We start from the raw sequence: 24147 nt of genomic DNA, 5'->3' as shown, positions 1-24147 counted from the left end.
GTGGCCTGCAATGTAATTCGAGTTGGCCAGGCCTGAGTTAGAATAAGAAGAGTAATAAATGAGTGAAGAACAAATATATATTGCATGTGCTTATTTGGAAAGAAAAAAAAAAAAAATAATAATCCTTATTATTAGCTTAATATATATATATATACATCCGTGCATAAGAAGGTGGAAATAGCTAGTCATTATGGCTAAAGTGAAAGAGTACACGACAGGTGGGACGACGAAAAAAGGGAAATAATTCGGATTCAGAAGGAGTTATTTCCCTTTACTTAAACTTGATATTGATAAACAAGGTTGGCTACACAAATACGTCATGCTGGAACACCACCTTAAAGGGCTTTAGTCGAAGAAATCGACCCCAGGACTAATTCTTTGTAAGTGTAGTACTTATTCTACTGGGATCTTTTGCCGAACTGCTAAGTTACAGGGACGTAAACACACCAACATTAGTTGTCAAGCGATGGTGGAGAGACTACAAAGACACACACACACATATACGACGGGCTTGTTTCAGTTTCCGTCTACCAAATCCACTCACTGGAACCATGTGAGTGGGAGGCAAACGTCTTACCACACAGCCACGCCTGCGCCAATGTGTGTATAGTTTTTGCAATAACTCTCTCTCACACACACACATTATTGCTTTTCTTATTTCTTTACTGCCCACAAGGTGCTACACACAGAGAGGACAAACAAGGGCAGACAAACGGATTATGTCGAGCCCAGTGCGTAACTGGTACTTATTTAATCGACCCTGAAAGGATGAAAGTCAAAGTCGACCTCAACGGAATTTGAACTCAGAACGTAGCCGCAGACGAAATACCGCTAAGCATTTCACCCGGCGTGCTAACGTTTCTACCAGTTTGCTACATTATGCTTTTTCTGACCACACAGTTTCAGGTTCAGTCCTTCCGTGTGGTACCTTGGGCTTCTATAACCTTGAGTCTTGTGAGTGAATTTGGTGAAAGAAGCTTTGCGTGGCATCTTGGGCAAATGTCTTCTACTATAGCCTCGGGCGGACCAAAGCCTTGTGAGTGGACTTGGTAGACGGAAACTGAAAGAAGCCCGTCGTATATATGTATATATATATATATATATATATGTGTGTGTTTGTGTGTCTGTGTTTGTCCCCCTAGCATTGCTTGACAAACGATGCTGATGTGTTTATGTCCCCGTCACTTAGCGGTTCGGCAAAAGAGACCGATAGAATAAGTACTAGGCTTACAAGGAATAAGTCCCGGGGTCGATTTGCTCGACTAAAGGCGGTGCTCCAGCATGGCCACAGTCAAATGACTGAAACAAGTAAAAGAGTATGTGTGTGTGTGTGTGTTCTTGCCATGACAGTTGTAAATATGTGTTACTGTCTTACAAACAGTGTCATTCATTTCTAATATATTCCATAAAAATGGAAAAATGGTCGAGGGTTGGTGACAAGAAGAACATCTGTAGAAAATCTGCCTCAAACTTTCTCCAACCCATGTAAGCATGGATAAGTAGACATATTAATCTTATACTTTGAGGCTATGTCCCGATCCAAACTGGAGAAGCCATATGTTCTCTTTAACAAAACACATGTTCCTGTCTCTTTATCATACTCTCACCCCCTTCAATACTATCCTTCACTCAGTCTAGGCATCATGTCTTGTGAGTATTTGGTGACCTCACAAGTGACAGTGCCACAAAAAAGGCATCTAGTATACTCTGTAGAGTATTTATGAAGGGCATTCAGCTGTAGAAACTATTGCCAAAGCAGACATTGAAGTTTAGTGTAGTTCTCCGGCTTATCAATTCCAGTTAAACCGTCCAACCCATGCTAGGGTGAAAAAAGGAACGTTAAACAATGATGAATGATGATGGAAGATTTCCACATAGTAATTTCCTCAAGGAGAGATTGGAGTGTAGCATCTGTGCATTCAAGCTCTCCCTACAGATTCCCTAACAGACTAAAACAGTCTCATGAACAATCTGGGAGTATCAGTCTTCCTTCCATTTATAATTGGTAAGCTGATATTTGACAAAAGATGGTAGATGGCCATTAACAAAGAGAATCGTTTGGAATCACTTGGTTTTGACAGTTTTATACAATGTCATGCAACAGATATTTTGTATCCAGGTTATTGTAGGAAAGACTGATTCATAGGTCCCTACTAGTTGTTTTTCTACAGAAATTTCCATAGGTGTAGGAGTGGCTGTGTGGTAAGTAGCTTGCTTACCAACTACATGATTCCGGGTTCAGTCCCATTGCGTGGTACCTTGGGCAAGTGTCTTCTACTATAGCCTCGGGCCAGCCAAAGCCTTGTGAGTGGATTTGGCAGATGGAAACTGAAAGAAGCCCATCGTATATATATATATATATATATATATATATGTGTGTGTGTGTGTGTGTGTGTGTGTATATGTTTGTGTGCCTGTGTTTGTCCCCCCAACATCGCTTGACAACCGATGGTGGTGTGTTTACGTCCTCGTGACTTAGCAGTTCGGCAAAAGAGACCGATAAAATAAGTACTAGGCTTACAAAGAATAAGTCCTGGAGTTGATTTGCTTGACTAAAGGCGGTGCTCTAGCATGGCCACAGTCAAATGACTGAAACAAGTAAAAGAGTAAAAGAACCATTACGTTAAACCTCAACCTGGGCTTCGTTACTCTTAAAAGACGAATCCCTCCCTGGATTCCTTCCACTACTGCCTATTTCTGACCAGTCACGATCATGCAGGCCCAGGTAGCAGCTGAGATCATCTTGTCATATTGTCTTTCGTCTTGGTTGGGTCATTGGTGACTAAACTGGTAACCCCACCAAATAAGCTGAGTGAGGAGGGTGGTTATTAGACACCCTGCAGGACAGAAAACGAAACCCATTAAAAAGAGCAGAGGAAAGTCAGTGGCCATCCAAAAGTGGTGGTGCTGGAGGAGGGACTGTGAGCATGTATACTCTCTTACTTGTTTCAGTCATTTGACTGCGGCCATGCTGGAGCACCGCCTTTAGTCGAGCAAATCGATCCCAGGACTTATTCTTTGTAAGCCTAGTACTTATTCTATCGGTCTCTTTTGCCGAACCGCTAAGTGACGGGGACATAAACACACCAGCATCGGTTGTCAAGCAATGCTAGGGGGACAAACACAAACACATATATATACATATATACGACGGGCTTCTTTCAGTTTCCGTCTACCAAATCCACTCACAAGGCTTTGGTCCGCCCGAGGCTATAGTTGAAGACACTTGCCCAAGATGCCACGCAGTGGGACTGAACCCGGAATCATGTGGTTGGTAAGCAAGCTACTTACCACACAGCCACCCCTATTTTTTAACCTTTCAACTTTTTTTACTTATTTATTTTCATGTGTGTGTGTGTCCATGTGTCATGCGAGTATCAACAGTAAAGAACAAGCCCCAACATATTCCTGCATGAAGAAAAAGCCCTCTAAAAGGCTTACAAACCCACTGTGTCAAGCGTGGCAAGTATGGTAACACTCCTGGATGACATACACTAATATATGAAATCGATTAAAATAATTAAGAACTTACTTGCATGGAAATGTAGCATATGTGATTGGCTTGCATCTGTTGAATAAGTTCTTTCATGATCTGGTGTTGTTTGGAAGTTCATTATTTAATACAAATTTTCTTTCTTTTTCTATTGATGGTTTGTAATCTCTGCAAATTAACAGACAAAGCATTAATGAATAATTACAATAAATATGAGTTAAGAGGCCATCCTTATGCCCCCAAGTAGACACATATGTGATGCAGTCCTTGAGCCAATCACATCCTGTCTAACTTTCCAACCCATGCCAGCATAAAACATGGGCATTAAACAATGATGACAATGCATGTATGTATATATGTAAGAAATAACAAAAAAAGGTTTAAAAAATTTAAACATGGTAAATTCAATTTGCCTGATGAACTTGAATTCAATAATGAAATACTAGAGACAACACAAGGAATCCAGCTGTGACAGTGAGAGAGCATTACGATCATTAATAATCATTCAAAGAAGCTAGGAAGAATATTCATCTGAGACATCTCTTATTGATGTACTGCATTTGAAAACAATATATATGTGTGTGTGTGTGTAAGAAGGGATGACCACTAAGTGGACATCCTATATGCTAGAAAGAGGTGATCAACGACCCTACCACAAAGAAAAATAATGTTCTCCAGAAAAAAATTTCGCAAAACATCAGAGTATAGCGGGCAAGACAAAATGAGAAATACACAGAATAAAAGAATTCTTTTATTCTGTATATTTCTCATTTTGTCTTGCTCGCTATGCTCTGGTGTTTTGCGAAAATTTTTTCTGGAGAACACTATTTTTCTTTGTGGTTGGGTCATTGATGACCTCTTTCTAGCATATAGGATGTCCACTTAGTGGTCATCCCTTCTTATACACACGTAATACAATTTTTCTGAATTTTCAGATTTTTTATATGCTAGGCCACTTGGTTTTCAATTGAATTAATATTCAATTTATCACCCTCTATATATAAATATATAAATATATATATATATATATATATATATATATATATAGATAGATAGATAGATAGATAGATAGATAGATAGATAGATATCAGAGGGAGATGAAATAACAATCCTGTAGTAGCTTGTGAGAATGCTAAATATATGAAACAGACACAGTATTATGCCTTCTAACAGTACATATACATTTAGTATGATACACAGGTGGTTATTTTAATTTAATACTGTTTCCATTGTGTTTACCAAATTTTTCTACAGCATGGCAAACATCAGCAGTGCTAGTAAATATTTTATTCACTGTTTCCTATATAACAAGGTACAAATTTTGTTAAAACAGGTGACAGATGCTTGCCATTGACGAGTCTCAAGAAAGTCATTCTCACGAGTCACCGCAGCAACATTTATCTCACTCTGATATACATTGTGTTTTTAACACAGGTCAATGAAGAGATTTTATCTCAGACAATTCCATAACATCATGCCTTTTAATGGTATGTATACATTTAATACATTTAGAGGCTCTTTATATATATTGCCAGATTCCTACTTTGAAAACAAACTATTTTTATAATAATGATCAAAATAGACATAATTTACAAAACAACTCCATACACTATACACTTTTGAAAATCTCATGTGAAACCAGCCAAGTGCATTCCTATATTTTAAGGTATAATGAAATTTGAAATAATTCTAATATATTCTCTGTGCTTTTGCAACTTCATTTCTCCTTTTCCTCCACTTGTTTGGATTAATTTTATGTACACACACACACACACACATATGATGAATATGTATATATATATATATATATATATATATATATATATATATACACACATACATTTATATTTGTGAAAGAGGACAACAAATGCCAAGGCATAACAAACATCTCAAGTCATATACATTATTATTCTTAACTTAGTTGAGGTCTTACAGCTGTTTCTGAGATATCCCAAGTGATAGGCAAATATGCCTGAATATGGGGTGTTCCATCATCAGAGCCAAGTAGAGAACATATGAAAGATCTAGACATGGAAAATTTGCAGATAATAAGCAATGAAATGGAAGAGTAGAGAGTAAGGAAATAAAGTTCACAGTTCATTTTTCAGAGGGTATGGATGTTAGTCCGTATGTATTACAGCAAAGTATTTTCACAGCATAAATATCCAGAACCCTGATAATCCATTTGTTTAGATCACCAGTGAACTAAACACCCATATTATATATATATAATAATATTAGGGACAAAATCCAAAATTACAGGTAAACACTCAATTAAAATCAATTTATAAAAAATTAAAATTAAATTGAGCTTTACAATTTTACATTGAGCTTTACAATTTTACATTGAGCTTTAGATTTTCATCGATGAGTTCATGAACCTTGGTTCTTTTCCCTAAAACTATATATATATATATATATATATATATATATATATATATATATATATATATATATATATATACTAGCAGTATAACCCGACGTTGTCCGGGTGTGACTTATTATGCCATCTATGATAAGTCTTGCTAGGTGAAAATCAACTAAAAAATAAAGCCTTACAACGAAAAACATACATATATACACACACACATATATACACATACATATATACGTATATACACACACATACATATATGTATGTGTGTATGTATAAAACATTTATATAAACAAGAAAGAAAGACAAAATTAACTAGAGATAATTCTCATACACTTACTGTAATTAATTCATTCTTTGGTGGATGGCTATCTTTTTGTGGTCTTGTTTTGTTTTTGTCTTAAAGAACACTGTCCAGACTATATCTTAGCATTTATTGACCGAATATTTCTCATCTATCGACAAGTATTGTTTATATTAATAGGTGTGTACACACTTCACATTATTATTATTTGCTATACATGAATTTCCTGTCTTATTCTTCGTATGTATCACACTATATTAAGTGCTTCACAGATATCTGGACGTCTTACTTCACAGGAAGTAGCATCTCAACAACAATTTTATGTTTGTTATACTTCCTCTCAGTTGACATATATTGATGTAGTTGGAAATATTTTTTGTTCGTCATCTATGTATGTATGTACATATGTATCTATGTGTTATTACTCATGCTCGCCTTATGATGACGAAATCACACTTACTTGCGTACATATGTACGCCGAGCTAAGTAAAAGAGTGGTTGTTCTTACATACAGGCTTGTCCTCTGCATCTCTCTCCAGCTAAGCGTTCCTAATCTTGTGAAATTTATGTTTTTGTGATCACATGTATGCTGTAATCTGTGATTTTGTCAGGGACAGGAACAAAGAGCCAACGTGAAATTTTGCATTAAACTTTGGACGTCTGCTACAGAGACATTGAGCATGCTTCGACAGGCTTATAGTGACAAGGCAATGAGTCATGTGCAATGTTTCAAGTGGCACAGGCACTTTAGAAGTGGAAGAACATCGTTGGAAGATGATGAGCAATCTGGAAGACCTGTCACAAGCATCAATCCCAGATATGTGGTATTGTGCATCAAGAATTCATTCCCCAGGGCCAGACCATCAATCCAGAGTTCTACTGTGATGTTTTGAAGTGTTTGTGGGAGGACATTTGGCAAAAGCAACCAGATCTGTGGAGCACAAAGAATTGGATTCTTCATGACAACAATGCACCCTGCCACCAAGCTCTCCTTACTTGTGAGATTATCACCAAAGACAACATGGTATCACTTCTGTACCCACCAGATTCAGCACCTGTGGACTCTTTACTCTTTTACTTGTTTCAGTCATTTGACCGCGGCCATGCTGGAGCACCACCTTTAGTCGAGCAAATCGACCCCAGGACTTATTCTTTGGATGCCTAGTACTTATTCTATCGGTCTCTTTTGCCGAACTGCTAAGTTATAGGGACCTAAACACACCAGAATCGGTTGTCAAGCAATGTTATGGGGGGGGGGACAAACACAGACACACAAACATATACACACACATACATATATATATATATATATATATACGATGGGCTTCTTTCAGTTTCTGTCTACCAAATCCACTCACAAGGCTTTGGTCAGCCCGAGGCTATAGTAGAAGACACTTGCCCAAGATGCCACGCAGTGGGAATGAACCCGGAACTATGTGGTTGGTAAGCAAGCTACTTACCACACAGCCACTCCTGCGCCTGTGACCTCCATCTCTTCCCCAAGATGAAAATGCAGCTCAAAGGTAGCTGTTTTAACACTGTTGTTGAGGTCCAAAGCAAATTTCAGAAAGTCCTCAACTTGCTTATGGAAAACGACTTCCAGGTCAGATTCCAAAAGTGGCAGGAATGCTGGGCAAGGCAACTATTTCAAAGGAGATGATGCTAAAGCTTAGATAAGTTATTTTTTTATTAAATATAATTAACCCTGGAACCTTTTAATGCCACCTCATATAATACATACATACATACATACATACATCGCTGATATTGTTTTCCTATGCATAAATTTTATGATTGAAAAATTTACTATATTCTGTACATACGAGTATATCAGATTGCGGGTACAATAAAATGCATTTAACTTGGTGTAATGATTGCGTTGTTCAATTAAATGGAGCTGTTTGAAACAGTTCTACTGCATCACTTCTTGATATCCTGTTGCTTATTTAGATTTTATTCACCTGACTTTGAGCTGTGCAATAATATCAGACTGACTTGATGCTTCAACTTAAGCACTTAATTCAACTGTGTCTCAATGATATGTGTGTATATATATATATATATATGTATATATATATATATATATATATGTATATATATATATGTATATATATATATATATATATATATATATATATATATATGTATATATATATATGTATATATATATATATATATATATATGTATATATATATATATATATATATATATATATATATATATATATATATATATATATATATATATATATATATATATATGTATATATATATATATATATATATATATATGTATATATATATATATATATATATATATATATATATGTATATATATATATATATATATATATATATATATATGTATATATATATATATATATGTATATATATATATATATATATATATATATATATATATATATATATATATATATATATATATATATATATATATATTGGAGGCGCAATGGCCCAGTGGTTAGGGCAGTGGACTCGTGGTCATAGGATCGCGGTTTCGATTCCCAGACCGGGCGTTGTGAGTGTTTATTGAACGAAAACACCTAAAGCTCCACGAGGCTCCGGCAGGGGATGGTGGCGAACCCTGCTGTACTCTTTCACCACAACTTTCTCTCACTCTTACTTCCTGTTTCTGTTGTACCCGTATTTCAAAGGGCCAGCCTTGTCACACTGTGTCATGCTGAATATCCCGGAGAACTATGTTTTGGGTAGACGTGTCTGTGGAGTGCTCAGCCACTTGCACGTTAATTTCACGAGCAGGCTGTTCCGTTGACCGGATCAACTGAAACCCTCGACGTCGTAAGCGACGGAGTGCCAACAAACATATATATATATATATATATATATATATATATATATACACACACACACACATATACATGTGTATATATATATATGTATATTTATGTATGTATATGTGTGTGTGTGTATATGATACACACACACACACACAGACATATATATATATATATATATAAATTCAAGCTACAGAGTGACTGAAGGGTCATGAATTTCATACTTTGGCACTTACCAATAAGTGCCAATATGTATAGCTCTTGACCCCTGAATAATTCTGTAACCTCTGCCAATTATCTATATATATATATGAAACTGAGAATGTGTGTCTGTCTGTTTGTATGTGGGTGTGTGCATCACTAAAACTCGAGAACTACCCAACTGATTTCATTCAAATTTTACACATGCACTACTTAGGGTCCATGGACTGTCATGGGCCAATATGTTCAAATTCTTGCTAAATGCGAGCTGAGAGTAATCTCTTAATCTGTTTCAGTATTATGTGTCAAAAGTGAAACAATAACATCTCTATTGTAATGTGAGATATAGTATCACTTTTAATAGTTACACTATGTTATATAATATGTACATAGTGAAACTATTATCTCACATTACATATATATATATATATATATATATATATATATATATATATGTATATATATTATATCTATATATATATATTGTGTCTATGTCCAACCCATGCTAGCATGGAAAGCAGACGTTAAACGATGATGATATATATATATATATATATATATATATATATATATATATATATATATATATATATACATATATATATATATACATACACACACACATATATATCATCATCATCGTTTAACGTCCACTTTCCATGCTGGCATGGGTTGGACGGTTTGACTGAGGACTGGTGAGCCAGAAGGCTGCACCAGGCTCAATCTGATCTGGCAAAGTTTCTACAGCTGGATACCCTTCCTAACACCAACCACAGTGTTTGGCATTAGGAAGAGCATCCACCTGTAGAAACTCTGCCAAATCAGATTGGAGTCTGGTGTAGCCATCCGCTTCGCCAGTCCCCAGTGAAATCGTCCAACCCATGCTAGCATGGAAAGTGGACATTAAATGATGATGATGATCTGACAAAGAAATCTGAATGTTAAAAGGTTACGATACAAAAGGAAAGTGAAGGGGACATGTTGAAATTTGATATGGCTCTAAGATTTACTTTATATCTGACCTCATGTCAACCTTAGTTCCAGAATGAAACTGAGAATTCTGTACCTTGAATTAAGTCAAAGTGTATCTGAGTGTTTTTCTAATATAGCTTCATCTATGTATTAAAAGAGATTGAATAAAAATAAATTAAATTCAGTTAAATTCATCAACGGAATTTTGTCAAATATAATTAGGATGTCCATATGAAAGGTGCACTTGTTAATTGAGTTTTAGATTATATGAGGGGTGGGTGGCGAACCCTGCTGTACTCTTTCACCACAACTTTCTCTCACTCTTACTTCCTGTTTCTGTTGTGCCTGTAATTCAAAGGGCCAGCCTTGTCACACTCTGTGTCACGCTGAATATTCCCGAGAACTACGTAAAAGGTACACGTGTCTGTGGAGTGCTCAGTCACTTGCACGTTAATTTCACGAGCAGGCTGTTCGTTGATCGGATCAACTGGAACCCTCGTCGTCGTAAGCGATGGAGTGCCAACACACACACACACACACACAGCATACTAAAAAAAACATGGCAGATGAAGCTTTCCACTAACAACACAATTCCAGTAACAACCTTTGGGATACTTGACTGGGAAGTACAGGAAATCTGCTTCATCATTTATTTGTTAGCCATTAAACTGTGGCCATGCTGGGGCACTGCCTTGAAAAAATTTTGATTGAATGAATCAACCCCTGCACTTATTTTTTTTAAAGCCTAGTACTTATTCTATTGGTCTCTTTTACATAAACACACCAACACCAGTTGTCAGGTGGTGGTAGAGGACAGTCATAGATACACACACAAATGTGTGTGTGTATATATATATATATATATATATATATATATATATATATATATATATATATATATGTATATATGTATGTATGTATGGGTAATCTTCAAGTTTAGGGGGGATAAGAAAAATAAATAAAAATATTCAAGGGAAATAACTGAACGACTTACCAGTATTATCCGTTTTCTTCTAGCTGTTTATAAATAAATCACACCCTAACCCTAACCCTAACGTCAATCAAATCACGTGTATGATTTATTTATAAACAGAGATGTACGGAGAATACTGGTAAGACGTTCAGTTACTTCCCTTGAATATTTTTATTTATTTTTTTTATCCCCCTAAACTTGAAGATTACCGTATGTCTGTATGTATGTATATGCTTGTGTGTCTGCATTTGTCCCCCCACTATCGTTTGACAACTGATGGTGTGTTTATATCTCCATAACTTAGCGGTTCGGCACAAGACACCGATAGAATAAGTACTAGGCTTACAAAGAATAAGTCCTGGGGGTCAATTTGTTCGACGAAAAGGCGGTGCTCTAGCATGGCTGCAGTCAAATAACTGAGACAATTAAAAGAGTAAAAGAGTGGTTGGCGTTAGGAAGGGCATCCAGCTGTAGAAACTCTGCCAAATTAGATTGGAGCCTGGTGTTGCCATCCGGTTTCACCAGTCCTCAGTCAAATCGTCCAACCCATGCTAGCATGGAAAGTGGACGTTAAACGATGATGATGATGATTGATGTCACAGGTTGTGTTTCAAAACAAATGACAAGGAAAAAAGCTTAAGATTTATTCCCAACGCCCTTTCAATGCCATATTGTGTCACTTAGATCGCAGCTTCTAAACAATAACTGCCGAAACAAAAACATCGACTAAGTGTCTAAAAGTGAAGAGGGCAACATCCTATGAGCTGGGAGTGAGCTCCTCCTCAAGAAGTACTTGTTTTCCACGGAATCATTCAGAAGCTTGCTTCTCAACCATGTCCTCTCAGGTTCAGTCCCAATGAACTGCACTAGGGCAAGTGTTTTTCTACAGAACAGACCAAAGCTTTTTTAGAAGATTTCATAGACAGGAGAGTGAAAGAAACCTGCCATGTCCGTGTGTGTGTGTGTGTGTGTGTGTGTGTGTGTATTTAAAAGGATGGAAAATAAAGTTGATTTTAGTGGAATTTGAACTCAGAACCTACAGAGCCAGAAGAAATGCCACTAAACATTTTGCCTGAAGCACTAACAATTCTGCCAGCTTGCTACCTTTCTTCAATAACAACAATAATAACGGTTTCTTGTTTAGGTACAAGGTCAGCAATTTTGAAGGGAGGGTGAGTGATCCATACTATCAACCTCTACAGTACTAGATCAGTACTCTATTTTATCAACCCCAGAGGGATGAAAGGTAAAGTTGACCTTGGTGGAATTTGAACTCAAAATGTAAAGAGCCAGAATTAATAATAATAATAATAATAATAATAATAATAAGAGCACTCAGAGAGGGCAAACCTCCACCAAGGCAACACCAATGACCTCTCAACGTTTAGTCAGAGATGATTTTTAAAATGAGAATATCTGAAATAAACTCGACTGCCCTCACAAACGAGAATACTAAAAATGAACCCAACCGATCTCAGAAAGTAAGTAAAGAAACAGGAAAAATAATCCAGAATCCTTGTCTGGTACCAGATTGATCCCAAAATCTAATCGGTTTGTGCTAGTTATGAGGCCAAACATCCCTGAAAGTTTTATCCGAATCCATTCAGTGGTTCTTGAGATATTTTGTCCATGGACAAACAAACAAACATGACTGAAAACAATACCTCTGCCTTCACTAAGGCAGAGGTAATAATCCTTTTTACTGGAAGCACAAGGCCTCAAATTTGTGGGGTGGGGGCTAGTTGTTTATATGTGCATCTCTGATCACAAGCAGGAGTAGTGAAGGAACATCATAGACATATGTTGAGAGGTATTCTTTGGGGTTTCAATAATTCACCTCTGAAAACATGGGTATTTCATTCAACATCCTTAAGCAAACCTTATTTAGGGTCCTTTTGAGTGGGATGGGCTACTTGACCTGGAGAAAATTCTAAATGAGCCTTACTTGCAAGGTCATGCACTGTTTATGGTGATATGAGATCACCATAACATGCACATATGGTTGTAATGACATGCCAAGTATACTCTTATCAGATGGATAGTCATGATGACTTTGTATATTTGTGCTCCAGTGTCACTTTGATGGCATGCATTGCTCTTTCACTCGATGATAATAATAATAAATTTTAGATAACAAGAACCATGGAAAGTGAACAGTGTATAAGTCATGATATACATGTGTGCATGCATATGGAGGGCAGATATCAGGTGTAGTGTTGACAAATTTCAGGAAGCATGGCGGTTTTAAAGAATGCAATGTCTCAGCAGCTGACAACTGATGTAGGTAGTTTGTTCCATGCTTCAGCAACTCCGAAAGTCATGGGAGCTGAGATGTTTTCTGATTTTGTAGGCATGCCCATGTGTGTTAGACACATAGAATTCAAAAAGGGGCTCAAGATTGTTGTTGGCACAATGATTAATAATTTTGTGGGTGTTTTTACAAGTCAGCTGCCAGACATCAGAGCTTCAGTGTATCCATGCCCAGGGAAGCAAGGTGTTCAGCATATGGTAGATACCTGATAGAGGGTATTTGCTTGGTTGCACGATTCAGAACATTTTCCAGGAAGTCAATGTTCTGAGCAAGATAGGGGTGCCAAGCTGGTGATACAAATTCCAAGTGTGACTGCACCATAGCCTTAAATAGATAGCTGGAGAGCAATTAACAAAGGTCTTGCTGATTGATGCCAAGGCACCCTTGGCCTTCTTGACAATTTTAGAGATATGCTTTGTCCAGTGCAAATAGCTGCTGACAGTAATGCCCAGGTCACGTTCACAAAGGACTTTTTGATATTAGTGTTGTGGAGAGAGTATGTGGACGCTGGGTTTTTCCTCTCAAAATGCATGGTGGTACACTTGTCCACAGCCAACTTGAGTTGCCAGTCCATGATTCATTGCCGCATTGTGTCCTGGTCCAATTGCAGGAAAGATCTATAATGTTCAGGATCTGTCCTTTTTATCTCAAAGTACAGCTTGATGTCATCTGCATATTTCAGCACTGTGACATTCTTTTAGTTGGCATGTATGTCATTAATGATCAAGAACGGATCCCTGTAGTACACCAGATGACATCTCACAGGGTGAAGAACGCTGTCCTAGAACCGTGACTACCACTTTTTGGCTGAGAATGAAAGACTCCAACCAGTTTTTTAAAAATCATCTTTCACACCCATTGCAGAGAGTTTTGCCATAAGTCTTTTGTGTGGCACAGAATTAAAAGCTTTAGCAAAATCAAGGTAAACAACATCCACTCACGAGCCGCTATCAGTGAACCCGGGTGATGTCTTCAAGAAACTCAATGAGTTGATTACAACAGCTGGAGTTAGGTATAAATCCAAATTGTGAGGGCCAGATAAGGTTGTGAGAATTCTAGACATTCCAGAGTGTTTCTTTGACACAGGATTCCATCAGTTTGGCAATGCAGCTAGTAAGACTGACTGGACGATAGTTGACAGGCGACGTGCGGTCACCCTTTTTGAACAGAGGAATGACACTGGCAGTTTTCTACTGCTCCAGAGTAGCACCGTTGTTAAGACAACTAAAAGAAGAGTAAAAGCTAGTGCAGGAGGAAGTACCCACCACATTTGAAAAGCAAGTACGTAACGCCATCAAGGCCAGGAGAGGCAGAGTTGCACTTATTCTTAAGGTGACGTTGCAGCATTGAGGTGTAAATTCCATAGTTGTTATAGAATTTGATGTCAGAGGTGGTGGAGATGGTACGTTTTGGTTTCCAACCGTTAAAATGCCTGATAAAATCATATGTTCCTCATCTGATAGGAAGTGTAATTAAACCAATTACAACATCCTCAATATTAAATAACCAATAACAACAATAATTATAATGATAATAATAATCCTTTCTACTATAGGCACAAGGCCTGAAATTTGGGGGGAGGGGCCAATCAATTAGATTGACTCCAGTATGCAACTGCTACTTAATTTATCGACCCCGAAAGGATGAAAGGCAAAGTCTACCTTGGTGGACAGGCAAAATACCACTAAGCATTTCGCTCAGCATGTTAACGATTCTGCCAGCTCAGTGCCTTAATAATAATAATTATAATAATAATAATAATAATGATAACAATGATAACAATAACGATAATAATCTTTTCTGCTATAGACACAAGACCTGAAATTTTTGTGGGGAGAGGTCCAGTCTATTGCATCGACCCCAGTACTCAACTAGTATATATCAACCCCGAAAAGATGAAAGGCAAAGTCAATCTTGGCAGAAGTAGTAGTAGTAGTAGTAGTTGTAGTAGTAGTAGTAGTACCATCATCATCATCTCTGAAAACTTTCGAGAAATCAAGCAAACTGAAATCAGAGGAATGTGGAGTCTCAAAACAACATTACCCATTGCTATTGGAACGATGTCAAAAGAAGCCAACCAAATATGCAAACCAAATTCCAAGCAGCCTTGAAATAAGTAAATTGCAAAAGATTGTATTTATGAGTACCTCAGATATTTTATTTACATTCCTCACTGTGTTGATACAATCTTTTCCATTAAATTATTTATAAATTTTATAAAGAGATTTCTTTTTTAAAAAAAACACACAGACATCAGTTTATTTTATCTACTCTTTTACTTGTTTCAGTCATTTGACTGTGGCCATGCTGGAGCGCTGCCTTTAGTCGAGCAAATCAACCCCAGGACTTATTCTATGTAAGCCTAGTACTTATTCTATTGGCTGCTTATGCTGAACCGCTAAGTTACAGGAATGTAAACACACCAGCGTCAGTTGTCAAGCAATATAGGCGGGGGGGGGGGGAGAAGACACAGACACACACACAAATATATATATATATATATATATATATATATATATATATATATATATTATTTAAAAGCAGCAGCTGCTTTTAAATAAAGCATATTACTCTACCTCTGGTATTTGAGTACTCTCTTTTCCACCTTGTTGCACATTTATGTGCTTACTCTGGTATATATATATATACATACGACGGGCTTCTTTCAGTTTCCATCTATCAAATCCACTCACAAAGCTTTGGTTGGCTCGAGGCTATAGTAGAAGACACTTGCCCAAGGTGCCACGCAGAGGGTCTGAACTCAGAACCATGTGGTTGGTAAGCAAGCTACTTACCGCATAGCTATTCCTGCGTCTATCATTAATTTTTTTTCAATTGCATGGCACCAAACCTGTTTGCATCTTTAGATGCAAAAACTTGTTTCTTCATGTTTCTGCTTGAGACTTGGGTGCAGCTTATATAAATTAAAGAAAAGCATAATAATAATAATAATAAGACCAGCCAGGAACAACTGACATCTTATGCAAGACACCATCAATTATTTTCTACTCTAGGCACAAGGCCACAAATTCTTTTGGGGGGTGGCAGTTGATTATATTGACCCCAGTACGCAACTAGTACTTAATTTATTGACCCTGAAAGGATGAAAGGCAAAGTTGACCTTGGCGGAATTTGAACTCAGAATGTAAAGACAGACGAAATATGACTAAGCATTTCTCCCAGCGTGCTAACCTTTCTGCCAGCTCGCCACCTTAAGACACCATCAATTCAATAATACAACCCAAACAAAACAATCCACGAATAGGAGACATACTCTATACAGTAAATATCCAATAAAATGATTCCCACAACATGTACTTCACAGGCTGGATACTCAACAGAAAAACACTACTCACATTACACACACAGCCAGGACCAGATTAAGACCCATTGAGGCCCTAAGCGCTTAAAAGATTTCAGTGCCCCATAAAAGATTATGTAATTCAAAATATAAAAAATAACAAACCATAAAATAAATTTTTATTTTTCACTATGAAACAAAACAGTAATTGAGAAAATAAAGTTTATTTTTGTATACTTCCACTTTATTTATATTTGAAAAGTTTCCTCTTACATTTTTGAATTGAAAAGTCTTTGATCAGATCAAAGGTAACACATCTGCATCTATACTCAGTAGAGAAGAAGGCATCCCAAATATCATTTTAGCAAGTTTAAAGTAATTTCTTTTGTGCCGTAAACCATTTACTATTTCTGTATTGCCCCCTTCTTCGCTTGATGTCCTAAGCATATGCTTATTTTGCTTAATGGTTAATCCAGTGCTGTTCACAACACACAATGCAATCACTAATACAACAAAAGACAGGAACCAGTCCCCATTATGAAACAAACGGATATTATACAATGCCAGGAAGAGTTTGCATGACACCAACAAGAAAAACGAACATACAATGCTGCACATATCTCAGCAACCTGGAGGTGTAGCAAGTAATGCAGTAGAAATTTGCCTGAAACAACCAAATATTGAACAATTATCATCATCATCTTAACGCCAACCACTCCGAGAGTGTAGTGGGTGCTTTTTACGTGCCACTGGCACAGGAGCCAGTCAGGCGGGCCTGGCATCAATCACGTTTGGATCGTGCTTTTTACATGCCACCAGCATGGGAGCCAGTCATGGGGTACTGGCATCGGCCATGTTTGGATGGTGCCTTTTACTTGCCACCGGCACAGGAGCCAGTTAGGCAAACCTGGAATTGACCACATATAATAATAATCCTTTCTACTATAGGCACAAAGCCAGCGATTTTGCAGGAGAGGATAAGTCAGTTACATTGACTCTTGTACTTGACTGATACTTATTTTATCCACAAGGGATGAAAGGTAAAGTCAAACTCAGAACATAAGTTGAACTCAGAACATTACAATCCACAAACACAAGACACTCTATACAGTAGACATCCAATGAAATAAACAATCACCACAACAGGTACTCTACCTAAAAGAAGAACACAGCTCACATTACACACACAATACAAACCATACAAACCTTAATACAACAAAAGACTGCAATCAGACCCTATAACAATGCTGGTAAGAGTTTACACTCCCCGCAACAACAAAAATGAACATACAATGCTGCACGCACCTCAGCAACATGGAAGTGTAGTAGGTGGTGCAGTAGAAATTTGCCAGAAACTATCAAATGTTGAACATTAATAATAATAATCATTTCTTATTTCTTTATTGCCCACAAGGAGCTAAACATAGAAGGGACAAACAAGGACAGACAAATGGATTAAGTCAATTACATCAACCCCAGTGTGCAACTGGTACTTAATATATTGACCCTGAAAGGATGAAAGGCAAAGTCGACTTCGGCAGAATTTGAACTCAGAACGTAACGGCAGACGAAATACCGCTAAGCATTTCGCCCGGCGTGCTAACGTTTCTGACAGCTCGCCGCCTTAATAATAATCATTTCTACTAAAGGTACAAGGCCTGAAATTTGGAGGGGAGGGGACTAGTTGATTACATCGACCCCAGTGTGTAACTGCTACTTAATTTATTAACCCTGCAAGGATGAAAGGCAAAGTCGACCTTGGCGAAATTTGAACTCAGAACATGAAGACAGAAAATATTGCTAAGCATTTCGCCCAGTGTGCTAACGATTCTGCCAGCTCGCTGCCTTAATAATAACAATCTTCTCTACTAAAGGTACAAGACCTGAAATTTGTCGGGACGGGTCTAATCAATTACATTGACCCCAGTATTTCACTGGCACTTAATTTATCGACCCTGAAAGGATGAAAGGCAAAGTCGACCTCGTTGGAATTTGAACTCAGAACATCATGGCAGACAAAATGCCACCAAGCATCTTGTGCTATAATAATAATAATAATAATAATAATGATAATGATTTCTTTTATTGGCCACAGGGGCCCAGCACAAGGACAACAATATCAAACGACAAACTGCAACACAAAAAAAAAAATGTGGGGTCTACATCAATCAAAGAGAGATACTGCCACATTAAAAGATATAACAAAGGATATATAAATAGAAATTAGAGAAATAAATAAATTCATAAAAAGATAATTAGAATCCCTAATAGTGGGAGGAGTCCACTTAGGATAACTCGAGGTAAATCCCATGCAAAAAATCATGGATTACTCTGTACTCTGTCATCCCTAAGGCATGGGAAAGCACCCTAATAATAATAATAATAATAATCCTTTCTACTATAGGTACAAGGCTTGAAATTTTGAGGGAGGGGTTAAAACAATTATACTGATCCCAGTACTCAACTGGTACTTCATTTATCGACCCTGAAAGGATGAAAGGCAAAGTTGACCTCAGCAGAATTTGAACTCAGAAAGTAAAGACAGACGAACTGCTACTAAGCATTTTGCCCAGCATGCTAACAATACTGCCAGCTTGCCACCTGAATAAAAATACTAAATAATAATAATAATAATAATAATAATAATAATAATAGAGTGTCTTCCATGATAAGTTAACACCCAAGCACCAAAGTTTATAGAGACCCTGTGAGACCTCTGACAACAGGTTGCTGTTCACTCTCACAAAATCAACCAAAGCAAGTAAGACCAACAACAACAACAACAACAACAATAATAATAATAATAATAATAATAATAATAATAATAATAATCCTCTCTAATATAGGCACAAGGCCTGAAATTTTGGAGGAGGGAAGTAGTTGATTACATTGACTCCAGTGTTTCACTGGTACTTAATTTATCGATCCCAAAAGGATAAAAGGCAAAGTCGACCTCAGCGGAATTTGAACTCAGAATGTAAAAAGCTGGAAGAAATGCTAAGAATGTTGCCCAGTATGCTAACGATTCTGCCAGCTCACTGCCTTAAATATTGGTTTCAAGTTTTGGCACAAGGCCAGCAATTTTGGGGGAGGGAGTAAGTCGATTAGATCAACCTCAGGATTCAACTGGTACTTATTTTATTGATCTCAAAAGGATGAAAGGCGAAGTTGACCAAGGCAGAATTTGAACCCAGAACAAAAAGACAGAGAAAATGCTGCTAAGCATTTTTTCCAACACAGTAATAATTCTGCTAGCTCGTCACCTAAATAATAATAATAACAATAATAATAATAATAATAATAATAATAATGATGATGATGATGATAATAATAAACTTTTCTGCTACAGGCACAAGGCCTGGAATTTGTGAGAAGGGGTATAGTCAACCCCAGTATTTGACTAGTACTTATTTTTTTTGACCCTGAAAGGATCAAAAGCAAAGTTGACCCCAGCAGAATTTGAACTCAGAATGTAAAAACAGACAGAATGCCATGAAGCATCTTGCCCAGCATGGTAACGATTCTGCCAACTCACCACTTTAATAATAACAATCCTTTCTACTATAGGCACAAGGTCTAAAATTTTGGGGGAAGGAGTTAAGATGATTACATCAACCCCAGTACTCTACTGGTACTTAATTTATCAACCCCAAAAGGACGAAAGGCAAAGCTGACTCTGGTGAAATTTGAACTCACTGAAAATGGACGGAATGTCGCTAAGCATTTTACCTGGTATGGTAACAATGCTGCCAGTTTGCCACCTTAATAATAATAATAATAATTATAATAATAATAACAACAACAACAATAATAATCCTTTTTATTAAAGGCAGAAAGATTGAAATTTTTGGGGAGGGGACCAGTCGATTATACCAACTCAAGTGTTTCACTGGTACTTATTTTATCAACCCTGAAAGGATGGAAAGCAAAGTTGACCCTGGCGGAATTTGAACTCACAGCATAAAGACAGATGAAATGCTAAGCATTTTGTCTGGCATGCTTATGATTCTGCCAGCTCAATAATAATAATAATAATAAAGTTATTGTATACAGTGTTCAGGTGTACTACAACTCTTCAGAAATAGTAGCCAAAAAGGCATAAAGAGTACATAGAATAGAAGAGAATAAGTTGCTAAAAAAAGTGGGTGAGAACATCAGGTGTATTTGCTGGCGAATTTCAAGAAGCATGGAAATTTTGAAGGAGGCAGAGTATGATAATAATAATAATAATAATAATAATGATTTCTTTTATTGGCCACAAGGGCCCAAGACATGGACGACAATATCAAAGGACAAATTACAACACACAAAAAAAAAAAAAATGTGGGGTTTACATCAACCAAAGAGAGATACTGCCACATTAAAAGATATAACAAAGGATATATAAATAGAAATTAGAGAAATAAATAAATTACTTTTTTACGTTTAGTGATTTTGTCAATTTGACAAAAACAAGTTTATAAATAAAAGTAAAAAATTCTGTACTTACAGTGTCTAATTTCTTCTTCAAAATCACACAATCGACTGCACAAACATCCCAATCTTGTATGTCAGGGAACTTCCAGGATCTTTAATATTTAATGGTTTCCTGAAGGACTCACACTTCTCTTTGAAAAGTTTAGATGTGAATCATTGATAAACAAAAAATTGTCATAAACAACAATTGAGGAAATGATTTATCCACTAACAACAACAAATCTATTATTCTCTAATTATAGTAATTCAGATGGTAGTGGAATACTAATAATGACATTTTCAATTAACTTTAGTTAAATGGAGAAGGGGACAATATAGTAATTGTTTAGCTGTGAATACTGAATGAACAATAATTTTTATAAGCTTTTTCCTCCTGCAAGGAATTCTAGGAAAATGTGAATATCGTATTTGATGGTATAAAAGATGCATAGACATTTTAGACACACCCCAATTTCAGCAGCACATATTCCGGAAAAAATGTTTTTAGTGCATTAAAGCTTATGGAAGCCCAACTTTGCACACAGGCCTCATGGTGATGGTCTGAGACATATTTTGGAGGAAAGAAATACATCTTATATGCCATAAAAAAATATATATATATATTCAGCAGTATCACTGCCAAGCAGTGTTTAAGCACGTTTTAGGTTAGTTAAAATATGTTTGTGGCATATTTCAACTGCTAAAGGTAAATTCACTGCAGTTACTGTGGAGAAAAAATTCTCTTCTATAGTAAAAAGAGTAAAAACACTACACACACACACACACACACACACACACACACACACACATACATACATACATATATGAGCAAGATCGTTGCCAGTGCCCCTGGACTGGCTCTTGTGCGGGTGGCACATAAAATACACCATTTGAGCGTGGCCGTTGCCAGTACCGCCTGACTGGCCTTCGTGCGGGTGGCACGTAAAAGCACCCACTACACTCTCAGAGTGGTTGGCATTAGGAAGGGCATCCAGCTGTAGAAATTCTGCCAAATCAGATTGGAGCCTGGTGTAGCCATCCGGTTTCACCAGTCCTCAGTCAAATCGTCCAACCTATGCTAGCATGGAAAGCGGACGTTAAACGACGATGATGATGATGATGATGATATATATATATACATGTATATATATATATCAGCAGTGTTAGTGCCAAGCAGTGTTTAGGCATAAACAAACTTTAGGTTAGTTAAGATATGTTTGTAATATATTTCAACTGCTAAAAGCAAATTCACAGCAGTTAACATCATCATCATTTAACATCCATTTTCCATGCTGACATAGGTTGGATGGTTTCACAAGGGTTGGCTAGGTAGATTACTGCACCAGGCTTCACTGTCTGTTTTTGGCAGGGTTTTTTACAGCTGGATGCCCTTCCAAACACCAACCACTTTACAGAATGGACTGAAGGCTTTTTACATGGCATAAGTACCAACGTGGGCTGTTTTGGCATAGTTTTTAGATCTGGATGCTTTTCCAAGCACCAACTACTTTACAGTGTGGACTGGATGCACCAGCATAGGTGTGGTTGCTAAGTAACTTGCAAGACAAAGATTGAAGGAGGTGGCCTTGTGCCAGGTGATGAGAGTTACCATGGAGAAAAAAATTCTCTTATGGCAAAAGATGTAAAAATATCATTTCTGCCCAGTGTTGCCCCCTATCAGATTCCCAGATGCAATATTTTTAGCTTTTTAGCTATTACCAATGGGAAATACAGAAGAGAGGCAACTCTGGACAGATTTAAAGCCAGAGCTTTAAATAAAACACAGTCAACAACATTGACTGAATTGTGCTGTTGGACCACCAGGTTGAGAGAAATTCACTAGTATCAGTACCAAGCAGTGTTTAGGTTTAAGCAAACTTTAGGTTAGTTAAAATATGTTTGTGGTACTGATAGTGCTGAATTTCTCTCAACCTAGTAGTCCAATGTTGTTGACCGTGTTTTAGTTAAAACAATAGTTTAAAATCTGGCCAGAGTTACCTCTCTTCATTGTTTCCAATTGATAATGACTAAAGAGCTAGAAATGTTCAATCTGGGAATCCAACAGAGGGCAACACTGGACAGAAACAGTGTTTAAGGCGGCGAGCTGGCAGAAACGTTAGGTATTTTATCTGCCGCTACATTCTGAGTTCAAATTCCGCCGAGGTCGACTTTGCCTTTCATCTGTTCGGGGTTGTTAAACTAAGTACCAGTTACGCACTGGGGTCAATGTAATCGACTTAATCCGTTTGTCTGTCCTTGTTTGTCCCCTCTATGTTTAGCCCCTTGTGGGCAATAAAGAAATAAAAAAGTGTTTTACACCTTTTTACCATAAGAGAGGATTTGTTTCCTCTATGATAACTGCAGTGAATTTGCCTGTAGAAGTTGAAATATGTCACAAACATATTTTAACTAACCTAAAGTTTGTTTAGCGTGCAGTCATTCATTTGTTTGTTTTATATTTGTTTCTTTTTTTTCCATGGGTTAATCAAAATATAACATTATTGAGACATAATTTCCCGTTGTTAACCCTTACTGGTTTTCCAAGAAAAGGATTTTTCATTCCAATTACCTTTGAAATTGCAGAGCTAGCAGATGATTTATTGACAGAGAATTGTCAATAAGCAACATTATTCTAGCTAGGCTCTTTTTTCACATGAAGAGCAGAATGGAAAGATTTGAATGCACATGTATACATACATACAGACACACACATGGCTTCTTTCACTTTCTACCTTCTTAATTCCCCCTACAAGACATTGATCAGCTTAGAAGAGTATAGTTGGAGACTATATCACAGGGTTTCATACTGTGGGATTGAATCCATAACCACATGGTAGAGAACCAAACTTCTTAACTACACAGTCATGCTCATTCATTCCTTCTGTTTGGCAAAACACTCCAATAGAATAATTACTAGGCTTACAAGGAATAAATCCTGGGGTCGATT

At 37.0% G+C, this 24147-nt stretch overlaps 1 protein-coding gene across 2 annotated transcripts in view; it reads right to left on the bottom strand.

Annotated features, from left to right (window-relative positions):
- The window catches only part of LOC106873026 (uncharacterized), a 29990-nt gene extending 8372 nt beyond the window's left edge, over nt 1-21618 (bottom strand). Inside the window, exons 1-2 of one of the 2 annotated variants that reach the window (XM_014920229.3) lie at nt 21235-21618; nt 3533-3661 (exon numbers count right to left, since the gene is read on the bottom strand). In XM_014920229.3, the coding sequence (XP_014775715.1) occupies nt 3533-3614 (82 nt within the window). In that variant the 5' untranslated portion in view covers nt 3615-3661; nt 21235-21618. Of the gene's footprint in view, nt 1-3532; nt 3662-6207; nt 6435-21234 lie in introns of those variants that run through there. The other variant, XM_014920228.3, reaches the window with a different exon arrangement.
- Between the last annotated feature and the right edge of the window lie 2529 nt (nt 21619-24147).

The sequence above is a fragment of the Octopus bimaculoides genome, chromosome 1 (assembly GCF_046866305.1).
Source record: "Octopus bimaculoides isolate indiv1 chromosome 1, ASM4686630v1, whole genome shotgun sequence".
Lineage (NCBI taxonomy): Eukaryota > Metazoa > Mollusca > Cephalopoda > Octopoda > Octopodidae > Octopus > Octopus bimaculoides.
Note: the sequence above shows the minus strand (reverse complement) of the source record. Positions and strands in the feature narration are given on the sequence as shown.